General features: G+C 43.9%; 2 protein-coding genes and 1 non-coding gene across 9 annotated transcripts in view; 2 read left to right on the top strand and 1 right to left on the bottom strand.

Moving 5' to 3' along the window:
- LOC108162447 (semaphorin-1A) overlaps positions 1-17732 on the top strand; it is a 143985-nt gene that overhangs the window by 71661 nt on the left and 54592 nt on the right. The window lies entirely within an intron of this gene.
- LOC108162448 (larval serum protein 1 gamma chain) lies at positions 8083-10713 on the bottom strand. Its single transcript, XM_017297192.2, has 2 exons — positions 10420-10713; positions 8083-10349 (listed from the first exon to the last, which is right to left on the bottom strand). The coding sequence occupies exons 1-2, from the start codon at positions 10624-10626 to the stop codon at positions 8235-8237; spliced, it is 2322 nt and encodes a 773-aa protein (XP_017152681.1). The 5' UTR covers positions 10627-10713; the 3' UTR covers positions 8083-8234.
- Trnad-guc lies at positions 15462-15533 on the top strand. The gene has a single exon. It is a non-coding gene; the product is annotated as a tRNA-Asp (tRNA).

Below are 17732 nucleotides of genomic sequence, written 5' to 3'. Positions count from 1 at the left end.
TCAAAATGAGCATATATTTATTTAATCATTTCAGGTGCTTTATATTTAAATAAAATAAATAAATTTTGCGTTTAAATCCTAAGGGACTTCTATTTAATTTCACTTTGTTTGTATTTATAAACCGAATGGGTGTTTTTTTTTTTGGCCCTGCGTGTGTGCAATCTTCTGTACTCCTGCCATTATTTGTTGTTGCTGCTGCTGTAAATCTTTCGTTTTATTTTCAAAGTATCTATAATTATAATCCAATCCAATCAAAGGTGTGTATCTTCCAAGCAATTAGCCCAAATGGAGGATTAATGCCACTCAATTTATGAACAATTAAATGCACACACAGCCATTATACAATTTCTAATCGAATGCCATTCTCTCTCTTTCTCTTTACATTGCAGGTATGTATGGGTTTTGTGACAAAATCAGATACCGAGTATCGATGCCTAATTGAAGCTATTAAATTGAGTAAGAAATTAAATACCTAAAAGCATTCAATGCGGGGTCCGATGAGAAATTTCATTGTTACAACTTTAATTAATGGCCATTACAGAGGAAGTAAATTGCTATGCTATGCAGAGCAGTCCATCCCCCTCCCCTCTGTCTCTCTGGCGTCTGTCGTCTGGCGACTGCTCGGTGGGTGGATGGGTGTGTGTGTGTGGGCGTGGCACAATTTCTGCTTTAATAAGCAATTTTTAATTTGCAATTACTCAGAGCATTGTGCGGCACACACTCGAGTGAAGCGATTGTTAAAATCAATTTTTATTGCAAATGCACACACACACGCGCACGAATTACGTATACGAGGCGTTGGACAAACAATCCACACCCCCCTCACGCCACCCTCAGAACGAACCACAATGCGCCAATCAATGCTCCACGAGTAAACGGGTGGATCCAGATTCATCGGATAAATGCATACAAATATAGAAGTTTAATAACTCTGGTGCTGCTGCTGCTGCTGGTGCCCGTTAACCATGGCTAAGTCGACAACTTGGTCATTAGGGAGCTTTGACCGAAATGTTAATCACATTACCGCAAAACGCTATAACTCCTTCCTCCACCATTCTCTCTCTCTCTCTCTCTCTCTTTCTCTCTCTTGGAGGCAACAATAATAATTATTTTGATCAGGCCAACACACACAGAGCAATAGAGAGATGTGTGCGTGTGGCGCATTGAAATAGTAAACCGCAATTTGGCTGCCGCCTGACTCTCATCGAGACCTGCTAACTAGTTGAAAATGCAAACACAAACCGAGAGCCGAGAACTGAGAGAAGCAAGAGAAACCCTCCTCCGTCTCCTCCTTCTACGCCTCCTCTGTTGCCACGCACCACTCTGAGGCAACAACATAATCAAAGTCTCAACTAAACCACAGGCCGCTCCACACACACACACACCCAGACAATCGTTGCCCACAAGCCGCTCACTGGGCCAACCCCAGCCACCCCACAAGTTGGGGTTTGCCTGCACTGTCCTGTCCTCTCCTGTCCTCTCCTGTCGTGCCCTGTCCGCCTTCTTGCCCCAATGTGTTAAGCGGAGTTCGATCTGCCGCATGGGTTTGGGGCATGGGCGTGGAGGTGGCGGTGGCGGTGGCGATGGTGGGGTGGGGTGGTATTCTCATATGGGGCTTACAGACCATAATTGTTGGCAAAGTTACCATTTCCTGTCTTTTGCCTACACTGAGCGAAACTTTCACTCAGGCAGAAACTTTGATTAGTTCAATCAATTGAGCAACTCAACTGTGAATAATACTCGTACTCGACGGACGACGCGTCGATAGTGGAAAAATGTCTACCCCCGCCCACTTATTAGCTAACTGAAGAAAATGTGATATGCAAGCGGAAGGAAATGAAAGAAAAGGAACAAATCTTTAGAGGAAACAGCTAGAAAGTTGAGGAATTGTTTGGTTTCGATATAAAATGATGATAATTATTAAAATTTGTGACAGTATGGAATCGTTCTTGCAGCAAAGAAGGAAAAAACTTTGAGGTCATTTATTTTAGGAGATTTTTAATAGCCTTAATTAAGAAAAAAGCCAAGAGTTGTGTTTGTAGCTCGGGAATTGTCTTTGGAGATGTTCCCGAACTTACATTTAGGGAGGGTATTCCTATAGAATATTTATTTTATTTTTATTTTTTAAATTATATTTTATGCATTTATATTTTATGCATTTATATTTTATTTTTTTATATTTATATATTATATATTATATTATATTTTATTTATTTATTGAAATATTTTCTTGTACCTTCCTTTTTTGCAAGAAATGTTCTACGCTGAAATGTTCATACCCTATGGTTCTGAGGCCCTTTTCGAATTCCTTTTGACATACCTTATCCCCAAAAATATCTATTAAAATGATTAAATCTAGTATTTACAGGGCCTTTAAACATCTAATTTGTAAAACTGATTTCTTGTTTTCCTTTTCTATAATTTTAATAATTTTCAACGCATTTTTATATAAATAAAATGCTCGTACAAATTATCCCTTCCAATACTGGGCTCTTTGCCATGTTTTGCCATTAAATAAAATACAATTGTTATACCTTTTCGTACCAGGAAAACCCCTCATATGACATATCCATAAAATGTAACCAAGATCTCCTTAAGTATTCTTCGAAAAATCTCAAATTATTTTCCCCGGGCTTTCCGGTTCTTATTGTGTATCCCACGTACGATTAAAAGATACATTGTGCGCGTGTGTGCGTGTGTGTGTGTTTGTCTGATGGGCTCTCATCGGCCGCCAGTTACAAAGCATCAAATCGATCGATACAAATTACAAAACCAACGTCAGGGCTGGGGGCTTTAGGGCTAGGGATATAGGATGGACCGTGGACTACGACCAGGACCTGGACTGCCACCGCCTGGACGATGCTGGTTGCTCTCGGGGGTGGTGTTCGGGGGTGATGCGATGGTGGTGGTGGTGGTTTATCCCCAGATCCCGAACTCCCAACTCCCTTGGCTTCCTTCCTCCCCCGTTTTGGTGCATAGTTGGCGCATTGATGGCTTCCATTCACATTCACATTCACGGAGAATGTCTCTCTCTCTCTCTCCTTCTCTGTTGTGTGTGTCTCCTTTTGTGCGGTGTGCCTCTCTGTCTCTGTCCCTGTCTCTCATGTCTCTCTCTGCTTTTCTCTTCCACTTCAATCATAACTGTGTTCAATTGTTGTTTTTATTACCACATTTTGCTTCACCTTTTTCCCAGGGAGGCACAGGGACAGGAGTTTTGGGAGGCAGCAAATTGGTTGGCTCTGCCTCTTACCCCGCCTGCTTCTCCCCCCGTCGTTATCCTTTGGCGTACATTTTATTCTTTTATTTTATTTTTTTGCTTTGTTTTTTGTGGTCCTTTATGGGGTTTCAGAGCCCCAGCAACCTTTGCACGGTGCTTATCTTGCGGCCTGCGTCTGCCCCTGTCCTCTGATGTCCTCTCATTTTGTACATGAGATTTTCCGCATGAGAGGCAGCCGCCACAAGCGACTGTGTGTGTGTGTGGGTGTGTGGCACGTGTGGGTGGGTGTGTGTGTGCCAACTCCTTTCTGTACCCTGCCCCGGCCCCGGCCCCGGCTTTGCAACAATTGCGCATAATATAAATTAATAATGCAACAATTGCATTTTTTTATGCTTCCACATCTCGCCCTCCGTCCACATTGTGTGGCACTGCTGATTTCATTAAATATTTTTGTTGCCTACCACTCGACCTCCTCCTCCTTGCCTTTTGGAGTGGGGGGTGTTTTTATTGCCACTGTCCCTCTCACTTTTACGAGGCTGCTGTGCAGACATGGGCATAACCATTAAGCGTGAGATCTGCAGAGAGAGAGAGAGTGAGAGAGGGAGAGGAACCCCGCCATCAAATGCATTTGGCATACTAACCGATGTGCCCCCCACCACACGCTCCTCTCCCCCTGCCCCTCCCCCTTTCGATTCTGGTTCTCCTTTTACGAGGATACCAGGGATAGCCAGAGTGCTGGGACCTGTGTTTCTTTTCGTTTCTCCTTCATCGTTTGTTTGTTCTATCAAATGTCGAACAAGATACGTGTTGGGTTTTTTTAATGGCCAACGATGGGCAATGGGCAATGGTCAATGGGAAACGAGATTTGTAGTTGGAACATAACTAATTACTTGAGCAGAGAGATTATAGTTGTTGTTCCTAGAGTTGTGAACAGAAGAAAACACAAGACCTAATGATTCCATTTCCAAGGATCACAGATAAATGGCAGGCGGAAAAGTAGGAACTTTTCATGGGAGCTACAAGAAAATTAAAGGAATAACATGAGGAAAGGTAATTGGAAACCGTAGAGAATCTGCTTTAAAAGGCATTTAAACAGTACAGGGTAGCGGGAGAAGGATTATTTTGATTGAAAATAGTATAAAAGGACTCCCACATTGGTGATTGAAGGGAAACTTTAAACAAAAATATGTATAAACTTGGGGACAAGCCCTCAAACGGGTTCCGCTCGATATAACCCATTATAATCAGTTTAGACTGCTAATAAATATACATATAATAAACCGAATGAATTCCAAGATTCAACCATCCATTGTATTCCCAAGGAAACTGCTCCACAAATTTGCTGCTCTCCCCAGGTGCCAGGAGAAGGAGTAGCCTCCTGCCAAGAAGTAGTTAACAATATAGTATATGGATACAACACAATATTTCGTACATCAATGAATCGCCAACTCCTCAATTCTCATTTCAATTAGCATTTGGGCTGTGCGCTCCAATTATGTGCTGCTCCAAGGAGCAGCCATAGCCTCTCTGGGCCATCTAAATGCCATTGACTAAGCAGAAACTACAATTTCTAACGAGCAGAAGATGGTCTCAGGGAGATGGGGAATAGCAGCGTGTCTCATTATCAGAAAATATCAATATTAATTAGTATGTATTACGTGACAACTGCTGGTCGGAGCAGTTGCTCTCTCTCTCTCTCTCTCTCTCTCTCTCTCTCTCTCTCTCTAGTTTCGCTAACAATTTGGCCATGGCTCCTGTGGATCCTGTGGAAAGCTAGCCCGTCCATAATTGTTTTCCGAATGTGCCATGGGAATGGGCATCCGAGTGCTGGATTGGGGACATGGAGGAAATCAACTAACCCGTCCTCGATGGATTAACAAAGTGATTGGCAACGAATTAACATTTTCATCAGGCCTCCGGCCATTCAGTGTTTCCGTAGATGGGTTGGGTGCGGGTGGGGGTGGGAGTTGACGTCGTAATCCATCATCGATGCCATTTCAGGGGTTGGGACTGGGGGCGGCACCAAAGGAGCTTTGAATTTTTATGATTATTATGTGCGTTGCGAGGGGGTTGTGTGTTGGGGGCTGTCCATTCTATAGATGGCTTACTATCAACGGATTTCGCTGTGTCCGCCATTTATCGCAACTCATGGCGCACGTTTCCCCATTAGTCTTTGAGTTTATGCCCCCTAACCTCCCCCATACCCATCTCATTCGTGCATCCCCCACGGTTGTGTTCTCTTTGTGGCACAGTGGGAGTGATTGGGAGTGGTGATCGGAGTAAAGGGTTAACAAAAAGGGAACAAAAATACTCATAAAAATCAAAGGAATGCCCAAATCAAAGGATTGGTCACTTAAATAGAGATAAACTAGATAAAAAATGGAAATAATCGATAAAAATCGATAAATGGCTATCGATTAGTATAGATCACTCCCTAGGAAAATACTCAGCTTTTTCAATCAATTTTTGGTACCCACTGTATCGCATTTCGTGCGGCGGGTGGCAAAGTGCCGATAATCATGACTGACTTCTACAAATACAACTCATTCCATGCCATGCCTCATTCCCCTTTTTGGAGTGGACTCCAACTCATTCCTCATTCCCCATTCTCTCCCTCTCTCTCTATCTTTGGCTGTGAACACGTTTAATCTGCTTGCCACAGATTTCTATCACTGTCATGGTGGCTGTTGCCATTGCCGTTGCCGTTGCTGTTGCTGTCATTGACATTGGCGACGTTGGGAGCGGACGCTGACTCTGACTCTGATACGCTGTCACAGTCGCCATCTCCGTCGCTGCCATTGTCCGTGCCCCATCGATACAGCCCAGGCTGTGCTGCGGCTTGAGCCTGGAGCTGCGTTGGGTCTTTTCGCTTTTTTCGCTGTCCTGCCGCTGCCTCCTTTTGGATTAACATCAGCGCCGATGGTCGGAGCTGTGCCGTTTCGCCTTTTTTAATGATACACAATTAGTGCGATGATAAATGGTCTGTCAAATGCAGCATCAACAGCAAGGAGCCGAGCCAGGCCGGAGCCAGCTTGGAGCCAGTCCTGCTCTTCCACTCTCCACCCTCTCCTCTCCTCTCCTGCTTCTGCTGTTTTGTCGCCCATCTACTTAGCCCGAAGCTGAAGCTGGCCCGCGCGCGCCTTTGTTGTAGTTTTGCCCATTGATATCGTCAGCTTTTTGTAGCTGGAAGTGAAACATCTCCTCCGTCAGATAGCAAAAAAGAACACGAGAGGCAAGAGGCAAGATAGAGAAGGGGCAAAAAAATAAACTAATGATGGCAGCATCCAGATATTGGATATTAATTGTTACAAATAACAAGATGCGCTCGCCACGTCCTGCTGCAGTTGGAGCCCTCGGCTGGGAATCACTTCGGGGGCGACGCCAAGCGACGGAATCAATTAAAATGACGGAAATAAATTGTAGACACAAAGTACATTGTAGCCAAAGGACTAAGGACTCAGACCGGACATCAGGGAACTATTTCTGATTAGCGTCCTCGTGCTCCCACCAAAAAGGGGGATAAGAGGATAAGGGCCATGAAATATTTCCAGCAGCAGCGGAAGGGAATACATATGTAGATGTAATCGATAGCCGGATAACTAAGGATACAATGTACATAAAGGGGCATACATATATATATATTGACAAGTGCTTGCAAGTGTACATACAATGAGTCATAAAATTGGAAAGGACTTACCCCCAGTGATGGTTGGCACAGGGCTGAGAAAAATGCCATAAAATCAATAGAGTTTTCCCAGAGATGATATCTTGAAAGAAGACAAATTCATGCATAGCAGTGGGGAGGGAGTGATATATATTATTGGGGTGAGCCTCGACTTTATGAAGACTCTGTCGGGTACTATTAAAACTTTCTCTTGCTATCATCAGAGATATCCAAAGTTTGGGGTGGTGACCTAGCGAATTATGATTATGGTGACCCCATTCGGCATTGATTTGTTTCATTAAATATAACTCATATCCTCAAAATCCCTTCTTTGTTAAACATCAGAACTTCCTAATAATAATGATTAATCAACTCAACCATTTAGTGGTGACCCCAACCTTGTGGTGACCCCGACATATACATAGATTTGACTTGTTTGATTAGATGAAACTGGCGCTGATAAGGGATTACCCGCGAAACGAACACCTACTCCCCATTCCCTTTGTACATTATTCGACAATTGCCATTAGGAGCCACCTTTCCTGCCGCCTACTGCCGCCTCCTCCTCCGTTAGGTAAATGCAAATGTGATGGCCTTCATAACTGTAAATTATCGTTAGCACAAATCAGGTTGCCACAACGGATACGGATCGTATAACGCGTCGGACAGACGGTATGTTCAGTGTTTGTCTTGTGATTCAATTGGGCTCCGACTGCCTCTGCCTGCCACATCAACGTCCAGAGGTCGGAGTTGGCGTAGCGGGCGTAACTTCATTTGCATGTTCCCTGACTATCGGAATAGCTGATTGTTTTGGGCAACGTGTGTATCGTGTAACGCACCCACCCGCATTGTTATCGAATAGCCAAATTATGTGGCAGAAGGAGAGGGCTGAGGCTGGGACTGCGACTGGGACTGGGGGTTAATTTTATGTACCATTCGGGGTGGATGCCATGCCACGCCAATTCTCTATCTCGTTTAACACTTTGAACTTTATTATTAGTTTTTGCGGTTGGATTTCGATTGCGAAAGCGAGTGCAATCAGAGCCGAGCCGCCGCAGTTTGCGGTGACCAATGTGACCCATTAATTTGCGGAACTGGAACTGCGATGCCAGTCATTCATCTTGCGATTGTTTGCGGTGTATTTTTTGTGGCTTTAAATATGAACCCAGCGAAGAGCAGAGAAGTGAAATATCGAATTGTGTATTGGTTGTTGTTCTTTATTTTAGTTTTTCGTTAGAGTTTGGCTTTCGTTATTAGTATTTTTTTTTTGGTTTGGTTTTTTTTCGCCTTGGGCATTGCAAAGAGTTAAAGTTAAGATTGTTTTTTGTTTAAAACTAGATCCAGAGCTGGAGTCTAGAATTCGAAGTAGGAGTAGTCGAAGGTGCCGAACTGGGCGTACTTCTTCTCGAAGTACTTGGCGAAGGTGTCGACGAAGAAGATCTTGACATCCTTGAAGTAGCCGTTGGGCACGAAGAAGGTGTACTCATCGATCTGGCGATCGAAGGGATAGCCGAAGGGCTTGCTGTCCACGTAGCGGGTGCCGCTGCCGACGCCCGACGAGTAGGTATAGTCGAAGTTGGAGAACTGCTCGTAGTCCTCGGCATAGGGCGAGACGAAGAAGTAGAACTGCATGGGCATGCCGGACTCCCAGCCCTTGGGCAGGACCAGGCGGTCGGGGAAGGCGCTGTGGGGCTCGCTGATGTCCAGGGGGAAGTCGTACTTGCCCTCGGTGGCCAGCATCACGTACTTGTACAGTTCCGTGTAGGTGGTGCGGTCCTCGGCGGTCCAGGAGAACTCCTTGGAGCTGCGCTTGATGGTGTTGGTGCCGACAACGAAGGGATACACGAAGCTATCGATCTGCACGAAGTTCTTGCTGTTGTACACGAGGGGAATCACGCGGCCGTACTCGTCGAACTTGGGTCCCAGGAAGACGCGCACGACTCCCTTCTGCACCTTGTCGGAGTCGATGGTGAACTCGAAGTCGAAGGGCTTGTGGTTGAGGCGGGCCTGGCGGGCCAGCAGAGCCTTGTCCCACACGAACTCACCGTCGACGAAGGTCATCTTGTCGTTCAACAGGGTGGTCACATCGAAGTCAACAATGTCGTAGTAGGTCACCAGCTTGCTCACGCTGACATCCTTGATCTTGATGCCCTCGTAGACGAGATCCTTCTGGGTGTAGGGCTTCAGGTAGTACTTGAACTGGTAGAACACATCCGTGAACTTCTTGTAGAAAGTGTAGAAGAAGGGATCGCGCATCATGGTCTCGAAGTTGAGGAACACGTTGGGGAACACCTCGAAATCGTAGAAGTCGACATCGGCGAAGTACATGTGCGACAGCATGTAGAAGTAGTTGAAGAAGTACTTGTCGTAGGTATCGACATTGCCCTGCAGGTAGTTGCCGATGAACTTGATGGCCTCCGGCTTGCGCAGATCGATGACCACACCGTCGGCGGTCTTGTAGAAGCCGGTCTCGAGGACCTTGTACACGCGGCTGAAGAAGTTCTGGATCTGGTTGAACATCTCGAAGTTGCCGTAGGTCTGGTAGTCGTAGTAGTTCTTGCGGTAGCTGTAGCCGACACCGTTGTAGTAGATCAGCTGGGGATCGTAGCCGTACTCGATCTGTTTGTACCAGAAGAATTCGGGAATGTCACCGTAGCCGTTGGCGAGACGCTCCTGGTAGTAGCGGGCGAGGATCTGCTGGACATTGTAGATCCACCACTCGCCGCGACGATCCTTGTCGAGTCCGAACTCCTTGCCGTTGAGGAAGAAGGCGTAGTCCATGTTCAGGTAGTACCAGTAGGCGTTCCAGCCGAGATCCTCGGTGAAGTAGGACAGCTTGCTCTCGGCGTTGAAGAAGTCAATGTCGCGGGTGTAGTCGACGGGCATGTAGAATTTCTTGAGTCCCTTCATGATGTCGACGTACTTGGGGTCCTTGTTGAAGGTCTCGAAGTTCTCGCGGAGGAAGTACTTGTCCTCGACGTACCATTCCTGGTCCAGACCCATCATTTTGTACCACTGCCATGTCTTCCAGTCCTTGGTGTAGAAGTAGAAGTTGTCGCTGAATTCGCTCACGTCCTTGTACAGGATGTCCTTGTACTCCTTCTCGTACATGATCAGCTTGCTGAACACCTCATAGTCGAACTTCTCGGCCTCGTACACGAACTTGCTGTTGAAGAAGTACTGCGGGAAGATCTCGTAGATCTGGGGCAGGATCAGACCCTCGAATTCGGGCTTGTGGATGACGGCGAGGGTCAGAGCATAGACGAACATGCCCTCATTGACGTGGATGCGGGCCCATGCCACGTTGTGGACGAAGGTCTCCCAGTCGTTGGCGTAGTAGAAGAAGTTGAACAGACCGTAGGCCTGCTTGTGATGGGTCTTCACCAGAGAACCGAAGAACTCGCCCTTGGGCAGCAATGCACCAAGTTTGTAGGACTCCCAGAATTTCTCCATATAGAAGTCGAATTCCTGCAAGGACAACACAGGAGCATGGTCAAACAGTTCTGCAAACAGAAAGTGATTGTTGCCTTTTGCTTACCTTGTACTGGGCCTTGTCAACGATCAGCTTCTGTCCCATCTTGATCCACTCCTCGAACATCAGGGGATCCTCGACACGGTAGACCATCTCGAAGAGGAACTTTTGCTTCTCAAGGAAGTCCTTGTCGGCAATCTTCACCTTCTGTGTGGGCACACTGAATGCGCACACACAGCCCACAAGGGCCAGTAGTACTAGGCACAATTTCATCCTGGATTTTCCTGTCGCTCCTTCGCTCTTTGTTTACTTCAACTGCTCCGGCTTTGGTTCGCTCAACGACCAACACCTAAAGTCTGTTGTCTGATTGCAGTCAGGCCGGTGTCTTTTATACCCCTAGAATGCTGTTCAAAATCTATCGATCCGTATGCTGCTTGATCCCCATGGCCCCCACAGCACTGTCCGTTGCACCATATCAGTCGCAGACAATGCCATCAGCATAGCCCATACATAGCTGCTGCTGCTGTTGCTGCTGCTACCCAAAATAGCATCATATCATCCAGGTCGCCTTATCACCACCGTCGGATGCTGTCATCGCACGAGCGAATCGACCAAACGGACGCTTCTGTGAAGTGCACGTCAGGTGCGATAGCATCCGTGGCACTGCTGCTGCGTTCGCTATTGTGTAATTGATTATAATGCTGATGCGGTAGCGCCATGATAATATTTTATTGGATTATTATGATCCGTCAATGACACTGGACTTTCACTCTCTGGGCTATGGCTGGGCGCAGCTTCTGTTGCCGCCTTCTGATATGATTTATGCAAAGTTCAAGTTTATTTTCGGTGCGCTTCAATCTGAGAAATGAATCTCTTGTTGTTTTGCAACAGTAGCATTGCACGAACGCATTAAATGAGTCTAATATGAGATGGAAAAAGCATCAGAATCAGCAGTAGACATTCTTTTTTTCCCTCTATGGCTACATCAGAAATGTCTTCAACTAAAGTTATACCATGCCATATATGCATTGTTTTTGCTTTTCACTTTCTTCTTAATACCTTCGTTCAATCTGCTAATTGTTTGATGATTATGAAAACCACACACGCATAAACCCTTTCTGCAGGCGCCCTGTCCTCTGCCCCCTGCGCCTGCCCCTTGCATTCAGTCAATGGCACTCGAGGTTGCACGGTTAGTTAACTTTTGCCACCGCAGCACAGCACCTGAAGGAGTGAAGAAAGAACTGCAGCAAAGTTGTTTTAAGGAACATCAGCAGCACCTCTCCACCCACCACCTCACGGGTTCTGGTCCCGCCAGGACGCGAAAACTCACTCAAAATAAATGCGCAATTAATTTTCATGGCAAAAACTCGACAGGAACTTGGACTAAAGGTTGAGTGGAGTTGAGTTGTGGGAGTGGGATTTGGGGAGCACGGAAATTGTTTCCTGCTACACAACTTTTGCCATTCATGGGAGAAAAATAATAATAACAAGCTGCTTGCTGGCTTGGTTCGTTCGTTATTCTGGCCAAAAGTCCATAGAACTTTGCTTAGAATGGATGCAGAGAAAAAAGGGAGAAGGCATCGAAGGACTTGTAATGAAAGCAGTAACCGAAGTAAGCAGCAACAAAATATTCTTTTCAATAAAAACAAGCGTGTGAAATATTTATCTATATATTATGTACAGAAAGAGGAGTCTATGGAATATCAGATATCCTATAAAAAGGGTATAAAAGCAAAACAGGGGTATATTAAATATGCCAGAAGAATCGCTAAAAAAGTACGAGTATATATTCTTAAACAGAATCGATAGTCGAGTCGATATAGCCATTATTTTGAAGGTAAGAGAATACTCCAAATAAAAAATAATAAATAAAGAGTATGATCCAATGGACTAAGAGATATCATCTAATAGATCTTTGAACACCTGGCTTTTGTGGTCTCATAGGGTCATGACACGTCTGCCGCGACTCGAAGCGTTTTAGTAGGGTTTTCCACTTCTTTTTTTTTCTTGACTGAATTATGTACTTCCTCTACAAATTCGTTGGTTAATAGTAGGATTTCTTGTAAGAAAATCCTCGCTTTCCTTTGGCAGGAAATTGAAAATTTTACAAATTATTGTGTGTTCTTTCTGTACTTTTAATTTTCTTTGCTGAATGCTGGATTCTGGGATGTTGGGATGCTGTGTTTGGGGTGCTGCAATTCTTAATTTATTGTATATTTTGTGAGAGTGAGAGAGAGAGCTTTGCTGAGTGAATATAAAAATGAAATCAAAATATGCAGCGGCCGCAAATGAGCAAAGTTTTCTTTACAGTTTTCGCCATTCCGTTTCGTCCTTATTTTTTGTATGTTTTGTTTTTGTTGTTGTTGTTTTTTTGTTTGGCCAACTTCAGCGCCAAAGCTGCAGAATTTATTGCTTTTGAAATGCGGTTGCGCATAAATGTGCAAAGGAGCAACAATGGCAATAGGAGGGAAAATAGTATGAAAATAGGAGGAGGAGGAGGAGAAGGAGGAAAAGCTGTAACAAGCTGCGGTCTGGAATGAAGTCTGAAATGAAATGAAAAATCCTCGCATAATTGCAAATGCGTGAGATATTTGCCAAATGGTGAAATTATGAAAATGAAATGAGACCTTTTCCTCTCCCGCCCTACCCCCGTCCAGGGGGTGAAAATCTTTTGGGGCTCTCTCGCGTATTTATTTTTAAGTATTCCACTCAGGTTTCGGGCCTTAGAGGCATTTTGACGCCTCATTTTTGGGGGTTCGCCCAACTATTATTTGGATGACTTGCTGAATTTTGGGTGGTAACTTATTTTTCTGCCTTTCACATTGGAAATGACTTTGATGGGGGGCATTTTTTTAATCAAAATACTGACCTTCAGCTCAAGCTCTTATCTGCCGAAACCAGGGGCAAGGCGAATAGATAGTGGACCTAGACAACCCAGAGACACGAAACTATTAAATATTCGAATATATAGTATAATTTTTCCTTTTGAATTATTCAATTAGAGTGTTTGACAGCTTATTACTTGGGGGTCAGTGACCATTCTATTAACCACAATTATTTGTTAATTAATTAACGTCATTAAATGAATGTGAATATAAATTTCAATCAATTCAAGTGTTTCTGAATTGATTTCTTTTCCATTCGTTTATTTAATCTGATATTCGAGACTTTTTAACCGACAACTAATTAAATCAATAGCTTTATAATTTAATTAAGTTTTAAACTGGATAAAATCAATTGAAAACCAAAGATAGTTTTCAGTATGTTTTTTTTTTGCGAAAAAAAAAGAAAATTTAGAGCGTAATTTAATTGTGTCTTTAAGAGTGTTTCTGTGCTTTCATAACTAAGGGAATTTTTGTCATTGGTCTTATCTGGGGTCGAGGAAAGATTCATTGATTAGGTCTGTTCCCAAAAGATGGCAAAAGGAAGAGTATGGGATGAAAAAATCATTTCAAATTTCGTTATAGATTCTTTTGTCAAAGCATATTCCCCACTCATATGTCCTCAAAAGTGCTTCAATATTATAATCTCTCTCTCTCTCAAATGAATTCACAAAGCAATTTAAAATTCTCTGCAGAGACCACCAGACCTAATGCAAACAGACCGAAAAGGGCTTTAAATCAACATCAAACATTCATTGTTTGATGGAAGTCCACAGTATAAAGTGCATGAATATTTCAACCCAACCACCGACTTGCTCACCGACTTCCCATCGACTCTTCATACAATACGCAGAGCAGAGCCCACATAATTGAGTGCTCTTTTATTTAACATGCAAAATTAATGGCCAAGCTCTACATGAATACAATAAAACTATTAATCAATAAGCGCTCATATGCCACCCGGATGGTCGGACGGACGGAGTCTGAAGTGGAGGGAACCCTGGAGAGGGGGACTCGTAAAAAAAAAAACGCTAAAGAAAAAGAACAAAACTTTTTTTTTGGCCCACTTTATACATTTAATGGAGTTTGCCAAAGCAGCACACAGCAATTATATTTTAAAACTTTTTCCATCCGCATGAGCAATGAGCAGTACAATATATTGTTCAGATACCCTTCCCTTGCGGAGAGGAGGGTATTACGAAGTTTTTGACACAGAAAGTCGTTCTATGGAATGTTTTCTAGAATGGTTTCTATCAGATTAGACAAACATTTTGCGACTGTTTACCCTCCAATTGTGATAGGGATGCTTATCTGTTGAGCTGCTATTATTATTATTAATTTTAAAGCATCATTAAAGCAATTATTATAATCCAATAATCTTTTTTCTTTTGCGTTTGATATAAGGAAATATCAGAATTGATATGCAATGATGCCTTCCCTCATGGGAAAAACTCTTTTCAAAAATTCTTATAAAGCCAAATTTCTGATTTCTCATGGGGTATATAGGGCTTCGACCGCCACAGCATTCCCCACCGACTCTTTGTTCATTTCCCTTATTTTTATTTTTTTTTTTTTAGAGGCCTGTCGAAGCTGGCTTTAGTTCGGCCAAAGATTCCAGAGAAAGTCCGCAGCTGGAAGCGGGTGCAGGGGAAAAAAATGTACACGAGTATATCCCCAGCAGGGGGTGGCAGGGCGGGGAGTGGGGGCCAGAAGTACAATAGCGCAAAGTTTCAAGTGGACTCGCATGTTGTGGATCGTAAGGAAAAAAGGGAATTGGTTGGTGAAGGGAGGGGCAGGGTACACTGGTCGTTGGCATCTGCTCAGCGTTGTGGCACATATTCCACTTTTGTCTTTTATTGCCTGTTGTTGGACTCTCTCCCGCTTGTAGCGCAGCTTGGTTTCGACCGCATCTACCCCCTGAACGCCCTTTGTCCACCATTTAACAGCCAGCTTGTACGAGAGCATTTCATTGTTTTAAAACAATGTTCCCCCTCCAACTTGGTGGCGCTACTGACTTTGATTTGCCATCCCGTTCGCACGCCCTTTTATTAAGAACTAAGGTCTTTAAGGTCTTAAAGCTTTTAAATACTTGCATATAAAATATCAATGTTCTATTAAGTTCGTCTCACCTACGAAAGCTTCCTTGGATTAAGCTTCTGTGTTCTAAGCAGTTCGTGATCTCAGCAGCTGATAATAAGACGAGTTTTTACTGCCACGATCTCAACGTCCTCGATAGTATAGTGGTCAGTATCCCCGCCTGTCACGCGGGAGACCGGGGTTCAATTCCCCGTCGGGGAGAGATGTTAGAATCTTTTTCTTTCTCTTTCATGCTTATTTGAATATTCCGAACCCTTTTTAAAGCAATTTTTCTTGTTGTTTCTTCTACAAAATGCCCCTTCAAAATTGCGTTGAGAGCAATAACAATATATCTTTTTGTGCTAGAAATAAGAATAAATTGTTTTCCTTAACCCTCTGTATCCCCAACACCACCGAAAGCAGTCAGCAAACAAATTAAGGTGAAACTAATAAATTTTCAACACTTAACAAAATGCAAAAACAAACCGAAAAAACCCCCAACTTTTGCCAAGTCCCCGCCACGTGCCAGTCCGTGCCACGGTTGCCCCAACCACGCCCGTGCCCCAAAGGCACTTGAAAATGTCTGGGTGTGTGCTCCTTCTTTTTTTTTGCTGGCTGTCGAGCACATGGCGAACCTTAACAAAGTTTCACTTGAAAATTAAGTTGCCTTCCTGGCTACTATGCGAATTCAATAAATTTTCCTCAGGCAATATGTGTGGGTGTGTGTGTTTGGAAAAGCCAAAGAGAAAGAGAATGAGTGGAGAAAACAGGGAAAACAGCAACAGAAACAGCCACAGAAACAGGAAAAGCGAGAGCCAGAGGAGAGAAAAGTTTGTACAGGTTCAGACGCAATATGAAGACCACAGAACGGAACCCAAAAGCAACACCCACGCACACACGAACCCCTTCCTCTTCCACCCTACTACCCCATCTACTCGTGGCATAAAATATTTAACGGCCAAGGGGGCTCGCTCCCCCCTTTTGAAACAGTAAAATTTGAGGCTAGCATTGAAAAAGTGCGTCCCAAAAAATGTTTTCCTTTCTGGTTCTGCAGCAAACAATGAAAGTTCGCTCTACTCATTTTCCGCCATTTGCAGCCTGTGTGCTGAAATGCAAACGAAAGGACACACAGGCAAAAACACGCACCGACACCTGCGGCCAGGGTTGCCAAATACACAAAAAAAAAAGCAATACCATATCGGAGCAAAAGGGGATCCGAATCTGGGTTACAAACTTTTTCAAATTGCATTCTGTTGGGTTTTTTTTTTACCCGTCTCTGCTGCTGCCCTCAAAGTGAATTTATGCCAACGCGAATATTTCCATTGATTTTGGTCTTCTTTATTGGTATTTTTGCCAACCCCTCCCCCATAAAACCCCACCCCAGAGGGCCATCCTCCCACTGTTCGCATCTTAAAATGTTGTTACAAACGATATTTTGTTTGTTTCTTTACCTCCACACCACTCCACTCCACTCTACTCTCTGCCACTTCGTTGTTCCTGCCACTGGCAAATAAATTGCTGGCATGATAAAAAACACACTCCCAAAACTACCGAACAAAAAAAAAAACCAACAAAACGAACTGCATAAAAACCAGCTGCAACGGAACCAAGCAAAATGGCAATATGCACACAGAGGACAGACAAAGATTCGGTTCTGTTCTGTTCGGTTCCATTGGGTGGACCAGTGGCGAGGACGAGGACGAGGACGAGGACGAGTACGGGTACCATTCGATTATTCATTTCGGTTGACAGCAGTCGCCTGGGCAACCCAGTTGCATTACTTCAAATCGACTCCTAATGGCTGTTCAAATTGAAAACTAATCAGGGAATTGAATGAGTTGCCATGCAATTGGGGTCCTCGAGCAAATGCGATGAGAAAGCGCTCTCGAAACCGTCTGCTAATGCAAATAAAAATCAATACCAATGCAAAGGAAAAGTTTCAGGAAAAAATTAAACCCAGGGGAAAATGTAATTGATAATAATCCGTATCCAAAAGATAGGTATGATAATAGAGTAAAGTACCAATTGAATTCCATATAATGATAGATTTAAATAACCTGTATTTTTCCTATGTATATATGCTTTGTCGAAACAAGAAAACTAATTCGATATTCGTTTCTGTATCTTTGCAGGTGTGTATCCAAACATAATGGCGCTGTAAAAACTTGAAATCCTAAGTATCCTTTCAGAATCCTATACCCCGTAAACCTTAAAGATTTCCATCGAATCACTCTCGAGCTTTTTTATAGAATTGCAGTATTCCATTCATCAAGAGTCCCGGTCCGCCTCCAACGGACTCCGTTTCCAAGGTGAAAATTATTGAAATATTTGCCTTTGTCAAACGCGGCGGGCGCACCTTTGACATGATGGAGCAAAACGAGTAAAAAGAGTAGACTTCCCCCTTTTTTTTTGGCCGAGTAG

Source organism: Drosophila miranda, chromosome 4 (assembly GCF_003369915.1).
Source record: "Drosophila miranda strain MSH22 chromosome 4, D.miranda_PacBio2.1, whole genome shotgun sequence".
NCBI classification, from domain to species: domain Eukaryota; kingdom Metazoa; phylum Arthropoda; class Insecta; order Diptera; family Drosophilidae; genus Drosophila; species Drosophila miranda.
This window is presented reverse-complemented; position numbering and strand designations above follow the sequence as displayed.

Excerpts from the sequence above, each read along its gene's own strand:
- LOC108162448 (XM_017297192.2), bottom strand. The coding sequence starts at position 10,626 with ATGAAATTGTGCCTAGTACTACTGGCCCTTGTGGGCTGTGTGTGCGCA. Across the intron at positions 10,350-10,419 it reads TTGACAAGGCCCAGTACAAG|GAATTCGACTTCTATATGGA; the intron begins GTAAGCAAAAGG and ends TTGTCCTTGCAG.